Source organism: Balaenoptera acutorostrata, chromosome 18 (assembly GCF_949987535.1).
Source record: "Balaenoptera acutorostrata chromosome 18, mBalAcu1.1, whole genome shotgun sequence".
Taxonomy (NCBI): domain Eukaryota; kingdom Metazoa; phylum Chordata; class Mammalia; order Artiodactyla; family Balaenopteridae; genus Balaenoptera; species Balaenoptera acutorostrata.
Genome location: NC_080081.1, coordinates 78580364 through 78593703, shown reverse-complemented (window position 1 = coordinate 78593703; position 13340 = coordinate 78580364). Strand labels below are relative to the sequence as shown.

Genomic DNA, 13340 nt, shown 5'->3' with positions numbered 1-13340 from the left:
TACAGCCTGGATGAGTGGGAATTCATAGCCGAGGAGCAGGGGTCGAGTCAGTGATGGGAATTACTACCAGGGGACATGAGAGGAAGAGAGTTTCTGACCAAAGCCGACCCGACGGGATTCTTGCTGAACACAGGGTGGGACGGTCGGATGTCACCTGGGGGGTGGGAGGCTGAGGACCCTGAGGGTGGGGTCCTGGTTAAGCCGACCCCGCAGGGTTCTTGCTAGAACTACATTTCACGAGGACATGCGCAGATGGGCTGGGAGGAGGTCCAGGATCCCGACTCGAGCGTGCTCGCGCAGAGAACCTTTGACAGCTCCAGGGACGCGGGCTTTGGGGAAGCGGGGTAGGGGGCGATGTCAGATGCCAAGGGTTAGTCACTTTTATGATTTGGGGAAGTAAGTAGGAACCCTATGGCAATGCTTTTTTTTTTTTAATTGCATTCTTTTTTATCCATGTGTATATTTTCTCACCTCAAAGTTTATTAATAAAAAGGTGGTCTCGGCGATTCAGGGAAGTCCTAGGTATCTCCTTTAAGCTTTAAGGTACCAGGTCATAATTTCAAAAATAAAGGACTGCCGTATTGTTTTAAAGCCTCAGTGCATTTCTAGCGTTGATATTAATGGCAGACCGTCCTCCATAAAAATAAAACATGTAGCTAATTCTGGAGCCCAGGCCAGTGACTGACTCACTCTTCCCTCCCCCTTCTCCTCCCTCTCCCTTAGCCTCCCACACCAAACATACACACACACACACACACACACACACACACACACAGTCCTTCTAATAACTGGTGAGAGGGAGAACTCAGTACAACCTGGAAAGTGTCAAAGAAAACCAGAACAGGACAGAGGTTAAAGCAGTAAAAACAAATTCTATTCAGGAGCTTTTGCAACAGGAGAAGAGAGACCTCGCTCTAGAGCTGCATTCAGCTCCAAATCCAACGTGGACACATGGGGGGTTATAGCCCAGGAGCAGAGCGGGCGTCAGGGTGGGCAATCACCAAGAGGAAACAGTGGAGGAAGGGGATCCTGGCTAAATAGACACCAGGATTCCTGCTGCAGGCGGACAGGGGACCAGGCATCACCTGGGGCAGGGGGTAGGGTGGGTGGCTTGGGAGGTCAGGTATGGAGAATAAGCAGGTACTGAGGATGGGGGATTCTGGCTAAACCAACCGGTCAGGATCCTTGGACAACCGGGTTCTTCAAGACCAGACCTAAGAACGGGGTGCAGTCGAAAAAGTGGCTCAAAGACGCCTGCAGACTTTGGTCAAGCAGAGAGTCTGTCAAAGGAAAGACTAAGCAGAGCCAGCGTGGGCAGCCTGCCCCTTCCTCCTGTCACCATGGACCTGTCCACACCTCTGCTTCTGTCCCCAAAGGAAGTACTGTGCCTGGGAGCTCGCCCCCTTGTACCCCAAGGTAACGCGGGAAAAACCAAAAGATCTGATACTGTTGATATTTTCATGAGATGCCCAGTTAGATCACGCGATCCTTGCCAGCTCAGCTGGCAGCGCTCGAAGGGTACCCTCTGTGCCGCAGCACCTGGCATGCCGTGATGAGTAAGAGCAGCTCCCATGGGGTAACAACCTGCATCCCTGTGGAGGAACCCGCGCTCAGGGGCTGATGCCAGCGCTCCCCACAATGCGCTGAGCAGGGTGAACAAAAAGGAGACGCAGAACAGTTGTCCACACACGAGGAGGGTGTGTCTGGGAGGTTTCCCCAAACCTGGCATAGCGGGGGAGTAGGAAGTTAGGGACGAAGGATGGAAAGACGGGTTACCATGGGACAGGGGCTGGTGACCCGCCCGCCTCGGTCTCTCTGTCTCTCTGTCTCTGTCACTCTCTCTGTCTTTGTCTCTCTCTCTCTGTTGTTTCGCCTCCTTCCGTTTCTCTTGGTAGTTGTTTACTGAACTTAATATGGAAGATTTCAAGGCATTTTTAACTACCTCGTTTTACTGAATGAAATAAAAACATCAAGGTAGACATTTATATGGGGGGTAATTTAATATTTATATGCTTTTTATAGCCTGGATTTCAAATAATTATGGCGTCTCTACATTTATGGTGCTTTAGAAATATGACAAATCAGCTCTAAATGTGGTTGCTGCCATGGACGCTATACAGTAATTCTTTGAAAATAATTGCTCTGAAATTCTAGTTAATTCAAGATGTCTAGTTAATTTAACATGTGGAATGATCACTTCATACACTTCTTAGACTCTCATGAACTGAAAGCAATGATATTATTCGTAGAAGTTTAAAAATAACATTAGGCTGTGTTTCTAATAATCTTTTTTTAAATGGCAAATACTTTAGAGAAAGTATATATTTTTAAAATTTTATTGAAGTGTAGTTGATTTACAATGTTGTGTTAATTTCTGCTGTGCAGCAAAGTGACTCAGCTATACATACATACGTTCTTTTTCATCTTCTTTTCCGTATAGTTTATCATAAGATATTGAACGTAGTTCCCTGTACAGTAGGACCTTGTTGTTTATCCATCCTACACATACTAGTTTGCGTCTGCTAATCCGGAACTCCCACTCCATCCCTCCCCCACCCCCCTCCCCCTTGGCAACCACACGTCTGTTCTCTGTGTCTGTGAGTCTGTTTCTGAGAGAAAATATATTTTGAATAAAATTCCCCCAAATAATCAATCTCTGTACAAGTATGGCTCATGGTACCTGCTCTGTACGTTTTGGTACTCTTTAGTGATAGTGATGATACAAAGCCTTATCTCAACCCCTCACCTAAATCTACCCCAAAGAAAATTGCTACAGCTGCCACCAGAGCATATAAACTGCAGGCAGAAATAGTAAGCCAATATCCAGTTAATAAAGGCAAACTATGATGCATTTGGAGCCTGGCTTTGTTTTCTTTCTATACATGGTTTGGTCCAGTGTAGAATGAACCAAAAAAAAAAAAAAGTTTCATGAAATCCTCATTCTATAAAATCTAATGACATGTAAATCACACACAACAATACATGGCAAAAACTCATTGGTCAAAGCGGTCCTTATGTACAATATAAACTCTAGACACGGCCAGGAATCAAAAAAGAAGCACAAAGATTTCCCAACACTAAAGTATATGTTCTTTCTCAAAAGAGATGAAACTGTCAACACACCTGTGTATATTCTTTCAAGTTCATTTCTAGTCAGATCATTTCTCTAGTTTCTCAGGACTGGAGAGAGGAAGTGAGTGGCTGTAGACAGCGACGCTCAGCAGGAGGAAGGGAGGCCAGCTGACCACCTGGCAGAGGCGTTAGAACAGCAGAACGGCCCCACAGACCCAGGACTGCCTAGTTCTTTGTATGACGGCACAACGCAGTAGTGGATTCAACCAGGAAAGGTTGAATTCTATCTTATGTACCCGTTTTCAAAAGGAGGTACTTGGGATTCATTTTAGAAAAATTTTTATTCAATAAAAATGTGTTAGATGGAAAGTGATGTTTGAAGTAGCCTAGAAAAAACTGGGGTCTGACGATCCCTTTGTTCCCCAGTGAAGCTTTATTATACCGGAATCAAGAAAATCGGTCTGTTGGGCTGTAGAGAATCCAAAATAGTAATGGCCATCGGTATCATTTATTTACGGACGCCTGTGCTTGATTTAGAGTTTAGAGGCTTTATATGTTTTACCTTTTATTCCTCAGAATAACCCTGTAGGGCCTGGATTGTTATCCAGTCTCACAGAGGAAGAGTCTGAGGGTCAGAGAGTTCCCAAAATAACTTAGCTGGCAAGTGGCCGATGTGTCTTTGGCTCCAATGCAGGAAAATATACACTTTCCCCCTGTATCAGCCTGGCTTGAAAAGCAACATTTCTGATGTTTGCTACCAGTTCATAGATGCCTACCCCTTTCCCTTTGTTTTCCTATCTTCCTCCCCCTCCCTTTTTCTTTCCTTCTCTGTTGTGTGTTAACCTGTATATGAGACCCTTACAGTCCCAGCTGCCTGGATCAAAGCGTGATGTTGAAATTGCTGCCGCAGGAACTTTGAGGGATAGGGATATGTGCAGCCTGTGAGTGAGGAGGTCCCGCCCCGGATGTCATGTGCACACGCTTTGATCCTGGGACTCGGGGTGGGAGGCTCCCTTCTGTGCCTAAAGAAAGCCTTTGGATGCCTGGGGCTCTCTCAGCAGCTAACACTGTCCTGGTGCAGATCCCGCTGCTGTGCACAGCCCCCCAAAATAGCGGTGGCCTCCCTCCCGCCAAGAGCAAGTACACATCCCAAGAAATTCTTTCTCCGTGTGTGTCTGTATTGTTTTCCTGATTACTAGAGATGCCTTGTGCAAGAAAATCAAATCATTACAGAAGTATAAAAACTGAAAACACCTCATAATTCCACTACCCCCCCAAAAAAGATAATCCCTGTTAACAATTTTAAAGAAATTCTAATTTGTGAATTAGTATTTAAAATTGTTCCCCCCTGCTCCTGTCTGCGCCTTTGGTTCAGAACATTGTCTAGCTGGAGCCCTCAGGGTTAGGAAGGTGCTGACCTTCTGCTTTGTTTTTCTCCCCTGCTCTTTGCTGTGCTTGTTCAAGACACACATTGAAAGATGGGCAGAGGAATTGAAGGGGGAAAGGAAGGGATAGTCCTTCCCAGATGTGAGTGAGTTCATTAGTGAGGTCTGGATTGAAGTATCATTGCTAATATCCTTTATTGAGTGGCTTATTGAGTACAGGGAATACTATTCTTTGTGTTGGTTTTTGTTTTTTAATTGAAGTATAGTTGATTTACAATGTCGTGTTAGTTTCAGGTGTACAGCAAAGTGATTCAGTTATACATATATACATACATATATATATGTATGTATACATATACTCTTTCAGATTCTTTTCCCTTACAGGTATTATAAGATATTGACTAGAGTTCCCTGTGCTATACAGTAGGTCTTTATTGATTATCTATTTTATATATAGTAGTGTGTATATGTTAACCCTAACCTCCTAATTTATCCCCCCCTCCACCCACCCTTCCCCTTTGGTAGCCATACATTTGTTTTCTATGTCTGTGAGTCTATTTCTGTTTTGTAAATAAGTTCATTTGTATCTTTGTGTGTGTGTGTGTGTATGTTGGTTTTGATTTAATTTTCAGCCAATAAGTACTGCTTAGTTGACTTTGTATAAAAATATGGATGAAGAAGTTAGATATATAAATTTTATGGAGAAGCGAGAATTCTGACCTCGCTGGATCTGTGTTCTGGCTTCCATGGTTCCCAATGAGGAAGCTGAGGCTGTGAGTGGGAGTGCTGCCCGCCCCCCGCCCCCTGCTGCCCATCTGTCTGTGTGTGGGCTCCCAGCATGCCCTCCACGTGGGGCTCTGTTCGCAGCTCGAGAGCTGCTGTCTGATTTTTTTTTTAATGGCCAGTGTTCTATAGAAATCATCACATAGTGCAGATAACCGTGCTAACATTTGATATGTAATCTTTCAGACATCTTCCTGTGTATATGTCACATAAAGTGCCTGAAAGTCCCAGAGTGTAGTGGTATGAAGTCTGGCTCTGGAATTAAACCATGTAGGTTTGTACCATATGACTCGGCAATTCCGCTCCTAGGTATACATCTGAAAAAAACAAAAAACACTGATTTGAAAAGATACGTGCACCTCAGTGTTCACAGCAGCACTATTTACAATAGCCAAGGTTTGGAAGCAACCTAAGTGCCCATCCACAGATGAATGGGTAAAGAAGATGTGGTACGTATATGCAATGGAATATTACTCAGCCATAAACAAGAAAGAAATTTTGCCATTTGTGGCAACATGGAAGGACTTGGAGGGCACTGTGCTAAGTGAAGTAAGTCAGACAGAGAAAGACAAATACTGTATGATATCACTTATATGTGGAGTCTAAAAAATACAACAAACTAGTGAGTAAAACAAAAAAGAAACAGACTCACAGATAAAAGAGAATAAACTAGTGGTTACCAGTGGGGAGAGGGAGGGAGAGGGGCAATATAGGGATAGAGGATTTTTTAAAAAGGATTATTATGGTATTGTATGAAATCACATGTGTGAAACTTTTGAAAATTGTAAAGCACTATAGAATAAATAAATTAATTAATTAATTAATTTAAAAAACATGTAGGTTCAAATCCTGGTTCTGACATTAGCAGTGTCTCTTTGGTTAAGGTGCATGCCTTCTGGGAAACCCCATACTCCCATCCGGGAAATAAGAGCATGGGAAGCGCTTCCCTCATTGGGGGGGAGGATGAATTAATGAGATCCTGGCATAGAGGAAGCCCCCGATAAATGTTAGTACTTACTATTAATGTTTTTGTAAGAAATGGGATCATATTTCTCATTCTGTTTTACAACTTATTTTTTAAACAATCATGAACACTTGTCTATAGCATTCTTTCTGTGATTGCATTATAACGACATCATATGACATGCTGTGATTGATTTAGTGCTTGAACTTGTGGAAATGATTGTATGCAGGTCAAAGAGCCGTCTGTGAAGCCCATCCTTGGAAAGCAGTTCTGGGTTCTGATGGCCAAATCTAGAGATGCTTGAGACCTTTAGTATCACAGGGTTTGATCCAAACAAGGATTTAGTGTTCTTATAAGCGTTGTGTAAGCATCTTCCCTCTCTCAGGCAGTAATAAACAGCTAACCATTCCAAGTTTCTCTACGGATATTGTAAGCTTCTGACATGTCGTATGCAGCTGTCCTCGTGTTCTATTACTTATCAAAGCACTTATTTTCTGCCTTGATAAGTGAGTAGGTGTCTACATATTTCCCAGACTCTAGCTTCTGAGCACTCAGATGACCAGCTGAGTTGGAGAAGAAAGTGCCGTAGTTCTGCCCTAAGCTGGCGATAATGCCGCAGCAGCGGGGGGCGGCGGGGGGGGGGGGTGGGGAAAGGCGGGGGGAGGGGGAGAGCCTTTCTTATTCAAATGCTCGTGCTCCTGGAATAAAGTGGATGACTAAGTATACTTAGGTCGTAAGAGAGATTATTAGCAGGGGGAGACGCATTGGAACTCGCTGAGAGAGCGGCCTTTGTGCCCCGAGAGGCGGGCGCTGGGCAGTCACCAGCCCGGGCGCTGGGCAGTCACCAGCCCAGTTCTCCGCGGTATCTCCTCGTCCTCCTTTTTCACGCTCGCGGGGGCTGAATAGCTGTCTCTTGCCTGTTCCTCCCCGCAGGAATGTGGCTTTGGCTACGGGGAGGATGCCCAGTGCGTGAGGTGCCGGCCGCACAGGTTCAAGGAGGACTGGGGCTTTCAGAAGTGCAAGCCGTGCCTGGACTGCGCCCTGCTGAGCCGCTTCCAGAAGGCCAACTGCTCTGCCACCCGCGACGCCGCCTGTGGGGACTGCCTGCCCGGGTACGTGGCCAGTCCTTCCCGCGTAGTCAGGCAGTTAGTCCGAACAGGCTTTTCTCTGGTTCCCTGCCAAGTGCAGATGCCCGCTGACGTTAACCCGAACACACTTGCCGGGGTTCGTGGCTCTTCTATTCTCTGGGCCTCCTGTGTGCCCTGCACGGCGACAGGCGTGGTTAGAATGAAATGGTTAAGCGTGGTGACCGGGGCTCAGTGTCCCAAAAATCCTCAGAGTTCCTGCAGATCGATAGGAAAGAAAACATGGACAAAGGGACGAAAGAAAAAACATTCAGTTCACAGAAGAGGAAGCGTGTGTGGCCTGTGACCATACAAAGCTGTCCGTCCTCAATATGATCGGAGAAATGCAAATACCGCCATCCAGTCATTTCTGCACTATTTTGTAAGGCATCACTTTGGGGGAGGGAGACAGATCCCCACCCACAGACAGCTTACATCCTAATAAGATTTGACAAATACCTACACAGTAAATGATACGGTATGCAAAAAGGTGGAAGATATGATTGCTATGGAAAAAAAGTCTCAAGCAGCTCAGGGCGTTGGGCGTGCCCCCTGGGGGATGCAGGGGATGCAGGTTGCAGGATCAAAGTGGGTCATCAGGATGGGTGATGCTGAAAAGGTGAGCTCTCTCTGGACACAGACCCTGAGGTGGACATGGCCTGGTGTATTTCAGAAACTGCCAAGGGGCCAAGGCGGCTACAGGAGAAGGGAGAGCGGAGAAGAGGGAGGGGCAGTGAGAGCAGCAGGGGGTGGGCAGGTGTACCGGTGGAGACCTTAAATGGGCACATTGAAGAGGAACCCAGGCCGTGGACAGAAAGGGGACCACACCTGGGCCAGGTGGGGAGACAAAGCCCAGGAGGAGGAACTTCAACATTTTAAGTGCTTCTAGGTAATGGTTGGCCGGACATGCCAGATAAAACAGGCCGTTGGAAGCCAGAGTCCTGATGAAGCCCGGGACTCAGTGGGGCCAGTGTGGTGGTCTGTTAGGGGCGAGGCATTGCTGCAGGAAGTAAGGAGGGGAGGGGACAAAGTGAGCATCAGGAGAACCTGATTAGTATCTAGTAGAGCCAGAGGAGAGACCAGGATTCCTGGAGCTTTCCTGGAACCCAGGTTTTATTGCAGAAGTAAAGCAACCAGGGCCAGCAGCATGACAGGAGCAGCAAACTGTATTATATAGTGGCTAAGCAGTTTACATGAATTATTGTCTGTGATGTTCACAGTGTTTTAAAAACGAAGAAAGTGAGCCTTATCATTAAGCTTATTCAGGCGAGACGGCACAGGCAGTGCACAGTGTAGCTTGGACTCTGCCACCAAAAGCCACGTTCCAAGTCAGTGCAGACAGAGGACCCTGACTGCACTCTGCCGGCTCGTGCCCACAGGAGCAGGGATTTGACAAGTGCTGGGTGCCAGCTCTGGGGCTTTTAATGAAGCCAGAGGGCAGACAGAGCTCTGGGCCTGAAGGGCAGAAACAGGGCAGGAAATAGCCTCATGGGTCAAGCAAGTCCTTATGCGAAGACCCAGAACCCAAATGGATGCAAAAAGTAGTGGTCTTACATCAGCAGCGCAAGTGACCAAAGAAAAAATAGCTATATTGGACTTTGTCAAAATTAAAGCCTTTTGTGCTTCACAGGATACCATCAAGAAATTGAAACAACAACCCCCAGAATTAAAGGAACTATTCGTAAATCATATATGTGATAAGGGACTATCTTATCTAGCATATATAAAGAACTCTTACAATTCAATAACAAAAAGACAAATAACCCAATTAAAATATGGGCAAAGGATTTGAATAGACATTTCTCCAAAGAAGAGACACAAATGACCAGTGAGCTCATGAAAAGATATACGTCAATTAGTCATCAGCAAACGCAAAAAAAAGAAAAAAGAAAAAAACCCCACATACTTCACACCCACCAGGGTGGTTATAACCAAAAGACAGGCAATAACAGGTGTTGGTGAGGATGTGGAGAAACTGGGAATGTAAAATTGTGCAGCCACTTCGGAAAACAGTACGGCGTTTCCTCAGAAAGTTACACATAGAGTTACCATGCGACCCAGCACTTCTACTCTTGAGCATGTAACCCAGGGAACTGAAAACATGTCCACACAAAAACCTGTACACAGATGTCCATAGCAGCCTTATACATGAGAGTCAAAAAGTAGAAATGACCCAAATGTTCATCAGCTGATGAATGGATAAACAAAATGGAGTGTATTTAGCAATGGAATATTATTCAGCAGTAAAAAGGAATGAATTACTGATACATATGACAACATGGAGAAACCTAGAAAACATTATGCTAAGTGAAAGAGGCCAATCACAAAAGAACACATATTGTAGGATTCCATTGGCGTGAAACGTCCAGAATGGGCAGATCTAAAGAACAGAAAGTAAATTAGTGGTTGTCTAGGGCTGGTGGTTGGGAAGGGTTGAGAAGAAGGGGGAGTGATTGCCAAAGGGTACAGAGTTTCTTTTCTTGCCTGATGAAAATGTTCTAAAATTGACTGTGCTGATGTTTACACAGCTCCGTGAGTATACTAAAGACCATTTACTTGAATACTTTATTTTTTATTTATTTATTTATTTTAATGATATTCTTGTCTGCTTACATTCTTTTTATGTATGTATGTATGTATGTATGTATGTATGTATGTATGTATGTATGGCTGTGTTGGGTCTTCGTTTCCGTGCGAGGGCTTTCTCCACTTGTGGCAAGCGGGGGCCACTCCTCATCGCGGTGCGGGGGCCTCTCACTATCGCGGCCTCTCGTTGCCGAGCACAGGCTCCAGACACGCAGGCTCAGTAATTGTGGCTCACGGGCCGAGCTGCTCCGCGGCATGTGGGATCTTCCCAGACCAGGGCTCAAACCCGCGTCCCCTGCATTGGCAGGCAGATTCTCAACCACTGCGCCACCAGGGAAGCCCTACTTGAATACTTTAAAGGGGTAGATTGCGTGGTATGTGAAGTGTATCTCAGTAATCTGTTATTTTTTTAAAAAGTAATGGCCTGTAATCTCAGAAGACACTGATAGCTGCGAATATTATTACCCAGAGTCTTGAGCTCGTGCAAAGCTGATGGAAGGGCAGAAACGGGGCACCTGATACCTCTCTGCTCCTGTTCTGACGAAACCGTGTCTTTGCTCTTCTGCCCTCTTCACCGGGGAAGAGGATGGGGGTCAGGGAGAGGAGGAGTCCACGGGGGATGCCAGGCTGAGCTGGGCAGTGCCCAGAGACCCAGGACTCGGTTTTTACAAGGGGGAACCCAGGCGTGGGCTGCTGGAGCGTGAGAGGGAGCCCCCGCCAAACATGCTTCACCAAATTTGTTGTCACCTGAGCCCACTGCTTTAGTGTCACAGTGTTTGCTCATTCTGTAAATAGATGCTTAGATGTGGGAAAGTTAGAAATGAGTAGACATTTGAATGGTGTTTCGTAGTTTATATATATGATTAGTTTAAAATTACATCCTTTCTAAGCAAGCATGACGGTATGAGGCAGGCAACAATTATAGAGTGACTTCTACTCTTCCAGGTCTTCCAGGGTGTTTTCAAAGTGTTCACCCAGCTTGACTGTATTTTTGTGAAAGAGGAAAATAGTTGGCACCCGTTTGACAGACAGGAAAATTGAGGCAGAAAGAAAATAAGCAAATTGTGTATTGCCTCCAGAAAAATGCCAAGGTCAGGCATAAGGTGGGCAAGTTTATTCCTGGTGTGATGCCTGCCCTCTGCAGCCGCAGCCTCACTCAGATCAGGATCTTCTGCTGACCAAAGGCCCAGCCTCCCACCGGACACCAGTGTGGAAAGTCTGTCCTCTGTGCTACAATTTGACCAATTAGGGAGATTCAGTGCCCTCGTTCCCAAATATGGTCAACAGCTTTCGGCCAGTTACTTAATTTCTCTGACATTGATTCTTCTCACCTATAAAATATCATCTAATAATAATACCAGCCTACAGAATTGTCAGAAGGATTAAGAACATAGCTCATGTAGAGCGCCTAGCAGAGTGCCTAGTACACAGTAAGCACTAGATAAATCATTGACATTGTTGCCAATTAATGTTATTGGGGGCCAGTGAAAGCTTTGCAGAAAGTGGCCAAAGGGCCTCCAGCCCCTGTTCTGGGCCACGCCCCCTTCCCTTCTCTGCCGAGGGGACCTGGGGCCCCGCCCTGGAAGAGTAACCCAGCCCCTGCCAGTTCTTTGCTGCTTTTAGTAACCGGGATGGTTAACACTAGGGATTAACATCACCCCCTCCTTACAAAGGAGGAAGTCCATCCTTGGAGCGGATAAATGACTTGCTCGAGTCCTGTTTCGCTGCCCCTGAGGATGGCCTCTGCTGGTTCTGTACCCACTCCCCCCCGCCCCCCCGTCAGCCCTGCTCCCCAGCCGCCTGGTCCGTCCTCCGTCCTTCTCACAGTGGCACTTGGCAACCCTTGCCCATCCCGAGCGCCCCAGTCAACACCAGGCTCTTCCCCTGACGGTCATCTTTTCAGTAGCATCTTCTCAGTGTCACTGGGGCCATCGCTTTGGCTGCCGAGAACTGTGAACAGGGGGCTGACCCTCCAGCACAAACAGGGAGCCCATGGGTGTGTAGGAGAGGGCAGAATTGTCACCCGCCTCTGACGGACGCGCTGCAGGAAATGGGACCTGATGTCACACACAGGACGTGGCAGGTGCATTCAAACCTGTATTAAGGGAGATCATTCTGAAACCAGGGCTGGACTGGGGTCTGTCATCCCCCTGCAGAAATGCGTTCATTGGTGGAAGAGTTACTGTCTACAACCAGGCTTTCTTAGAATAGCAGTTATCAAGCTGGTGTTCATTAGACTAAGTAGTGTTATTTGGGTTCAGCTCAATTAAAAATGCCTCTTCACATTCAGTGTTGGGGAATATTTTGGGTGGATAGATGTATTTATATGGTGCATCTCATCAGACAGTAAATTAGATAAAATTCAATGTGGTTTCCTTTTGTCTCTTTGCATTAGCTGAAAGCACGCAGTAAAATTTAAAGTTCAACGAAAAAAACCACTTGTTAACCAGACACCGTGTCTATGTCTCTGTTCTCTTTTGTCTTATTTAATTTTTAAAAATTTGTGTCCTGTCTCATTTGGTCAGGAGCAGAGTGGCAAATATATCTATGTCCCCCAAACCTTGGCAATCTAAACAAAATACAGAGTAGAATAATTTTTAAAGATTTATAGATTTCTTTACCCACTTAATCTTTTGTCACATCTTAAAACTCTAATTTCTGTATCTTCATCTTCAAATTGAATGATAATTTTAAGGAGACTTTTTAAAAATAAAAAAACAGTGTCTTTGATCGTTAATACATAATTGGTGATTCAGTAATTATTCTGTGCTTTAGGATTCAGACCTTAATCTCATTTTGTACTAAGTGGAAAAAGTGAGAGTCGGTTGATGGCTTTGAAAATTTCGTGGCAGTTAAAAAAATCTTACATTCTGCCGTCCAGCCATTGTAATCAAAAAGCTGGCAGAGCAGGTTCTGAATGCTTTTAGATAATCTCTGTACCGCTGCTGATAGCTGCTATGAGCATCATGCCCAAGTATCACCTCTCCTGTGAGTAGTGGCAACAAGGCAGGCCCATCCAACCTCCTATCTAGTTAGGGTTTCTAGTTAGATTTAATGGTCATTGAAAACATGGTATTTTCTCACCTGCTAGCCTCATTTGTGTTACAGCCCTCAAACTCATCATATATTTTAATAATTATATTTTTGGCAAATATATTTTGTTCAATTTCAGGGAGAGCTCAGACCTCCAAACTGTCTTGTCACAAGTAGAATTCATTATTTTAAAAATGTTCAATAATGTCCACATTTGATTCCCAGCACTTGTTTAGCTTATTTACATAGAAAGAGTTTTTCTGTTTAAAAACTATATTAGATTATCTTAATATTTAATTTAATCAACTTATAATTTGGCATGTTTTCTGTCTGAGATAAAGAGAATTAGTCCACATATATTACAATGTTTAGCAAGAAGTACATCTAAGAAAG

The 13340-nt window shown here is 45.1% G+C and overlaps 1 protein-coding gene across 4 annotated transcripts in view; it reads left to right on the top strand.

Moving 5' to 3' along the window:
- Positions 1–13340, top strand: part of TNFRSF19 (TNF receptor superfamily member 19) — a 92281-nt gene that overhangs the window by 27286 nt on the left and 51655 nt on the right. For all 4 annotated transcript variants that reach the window (XM_057533200.1, XM_007164210.2, XM_057533197.1 and 1 more), the window contains exon 4: positions 7138–7316. In XM_057533200.1, the coding sequence (XP_057389183.1) occupies positions 7138–7316 (179 nt within the window). The remainder of the gene's footprint in view (positions 1–7137; positions 7317–13340) is intronic.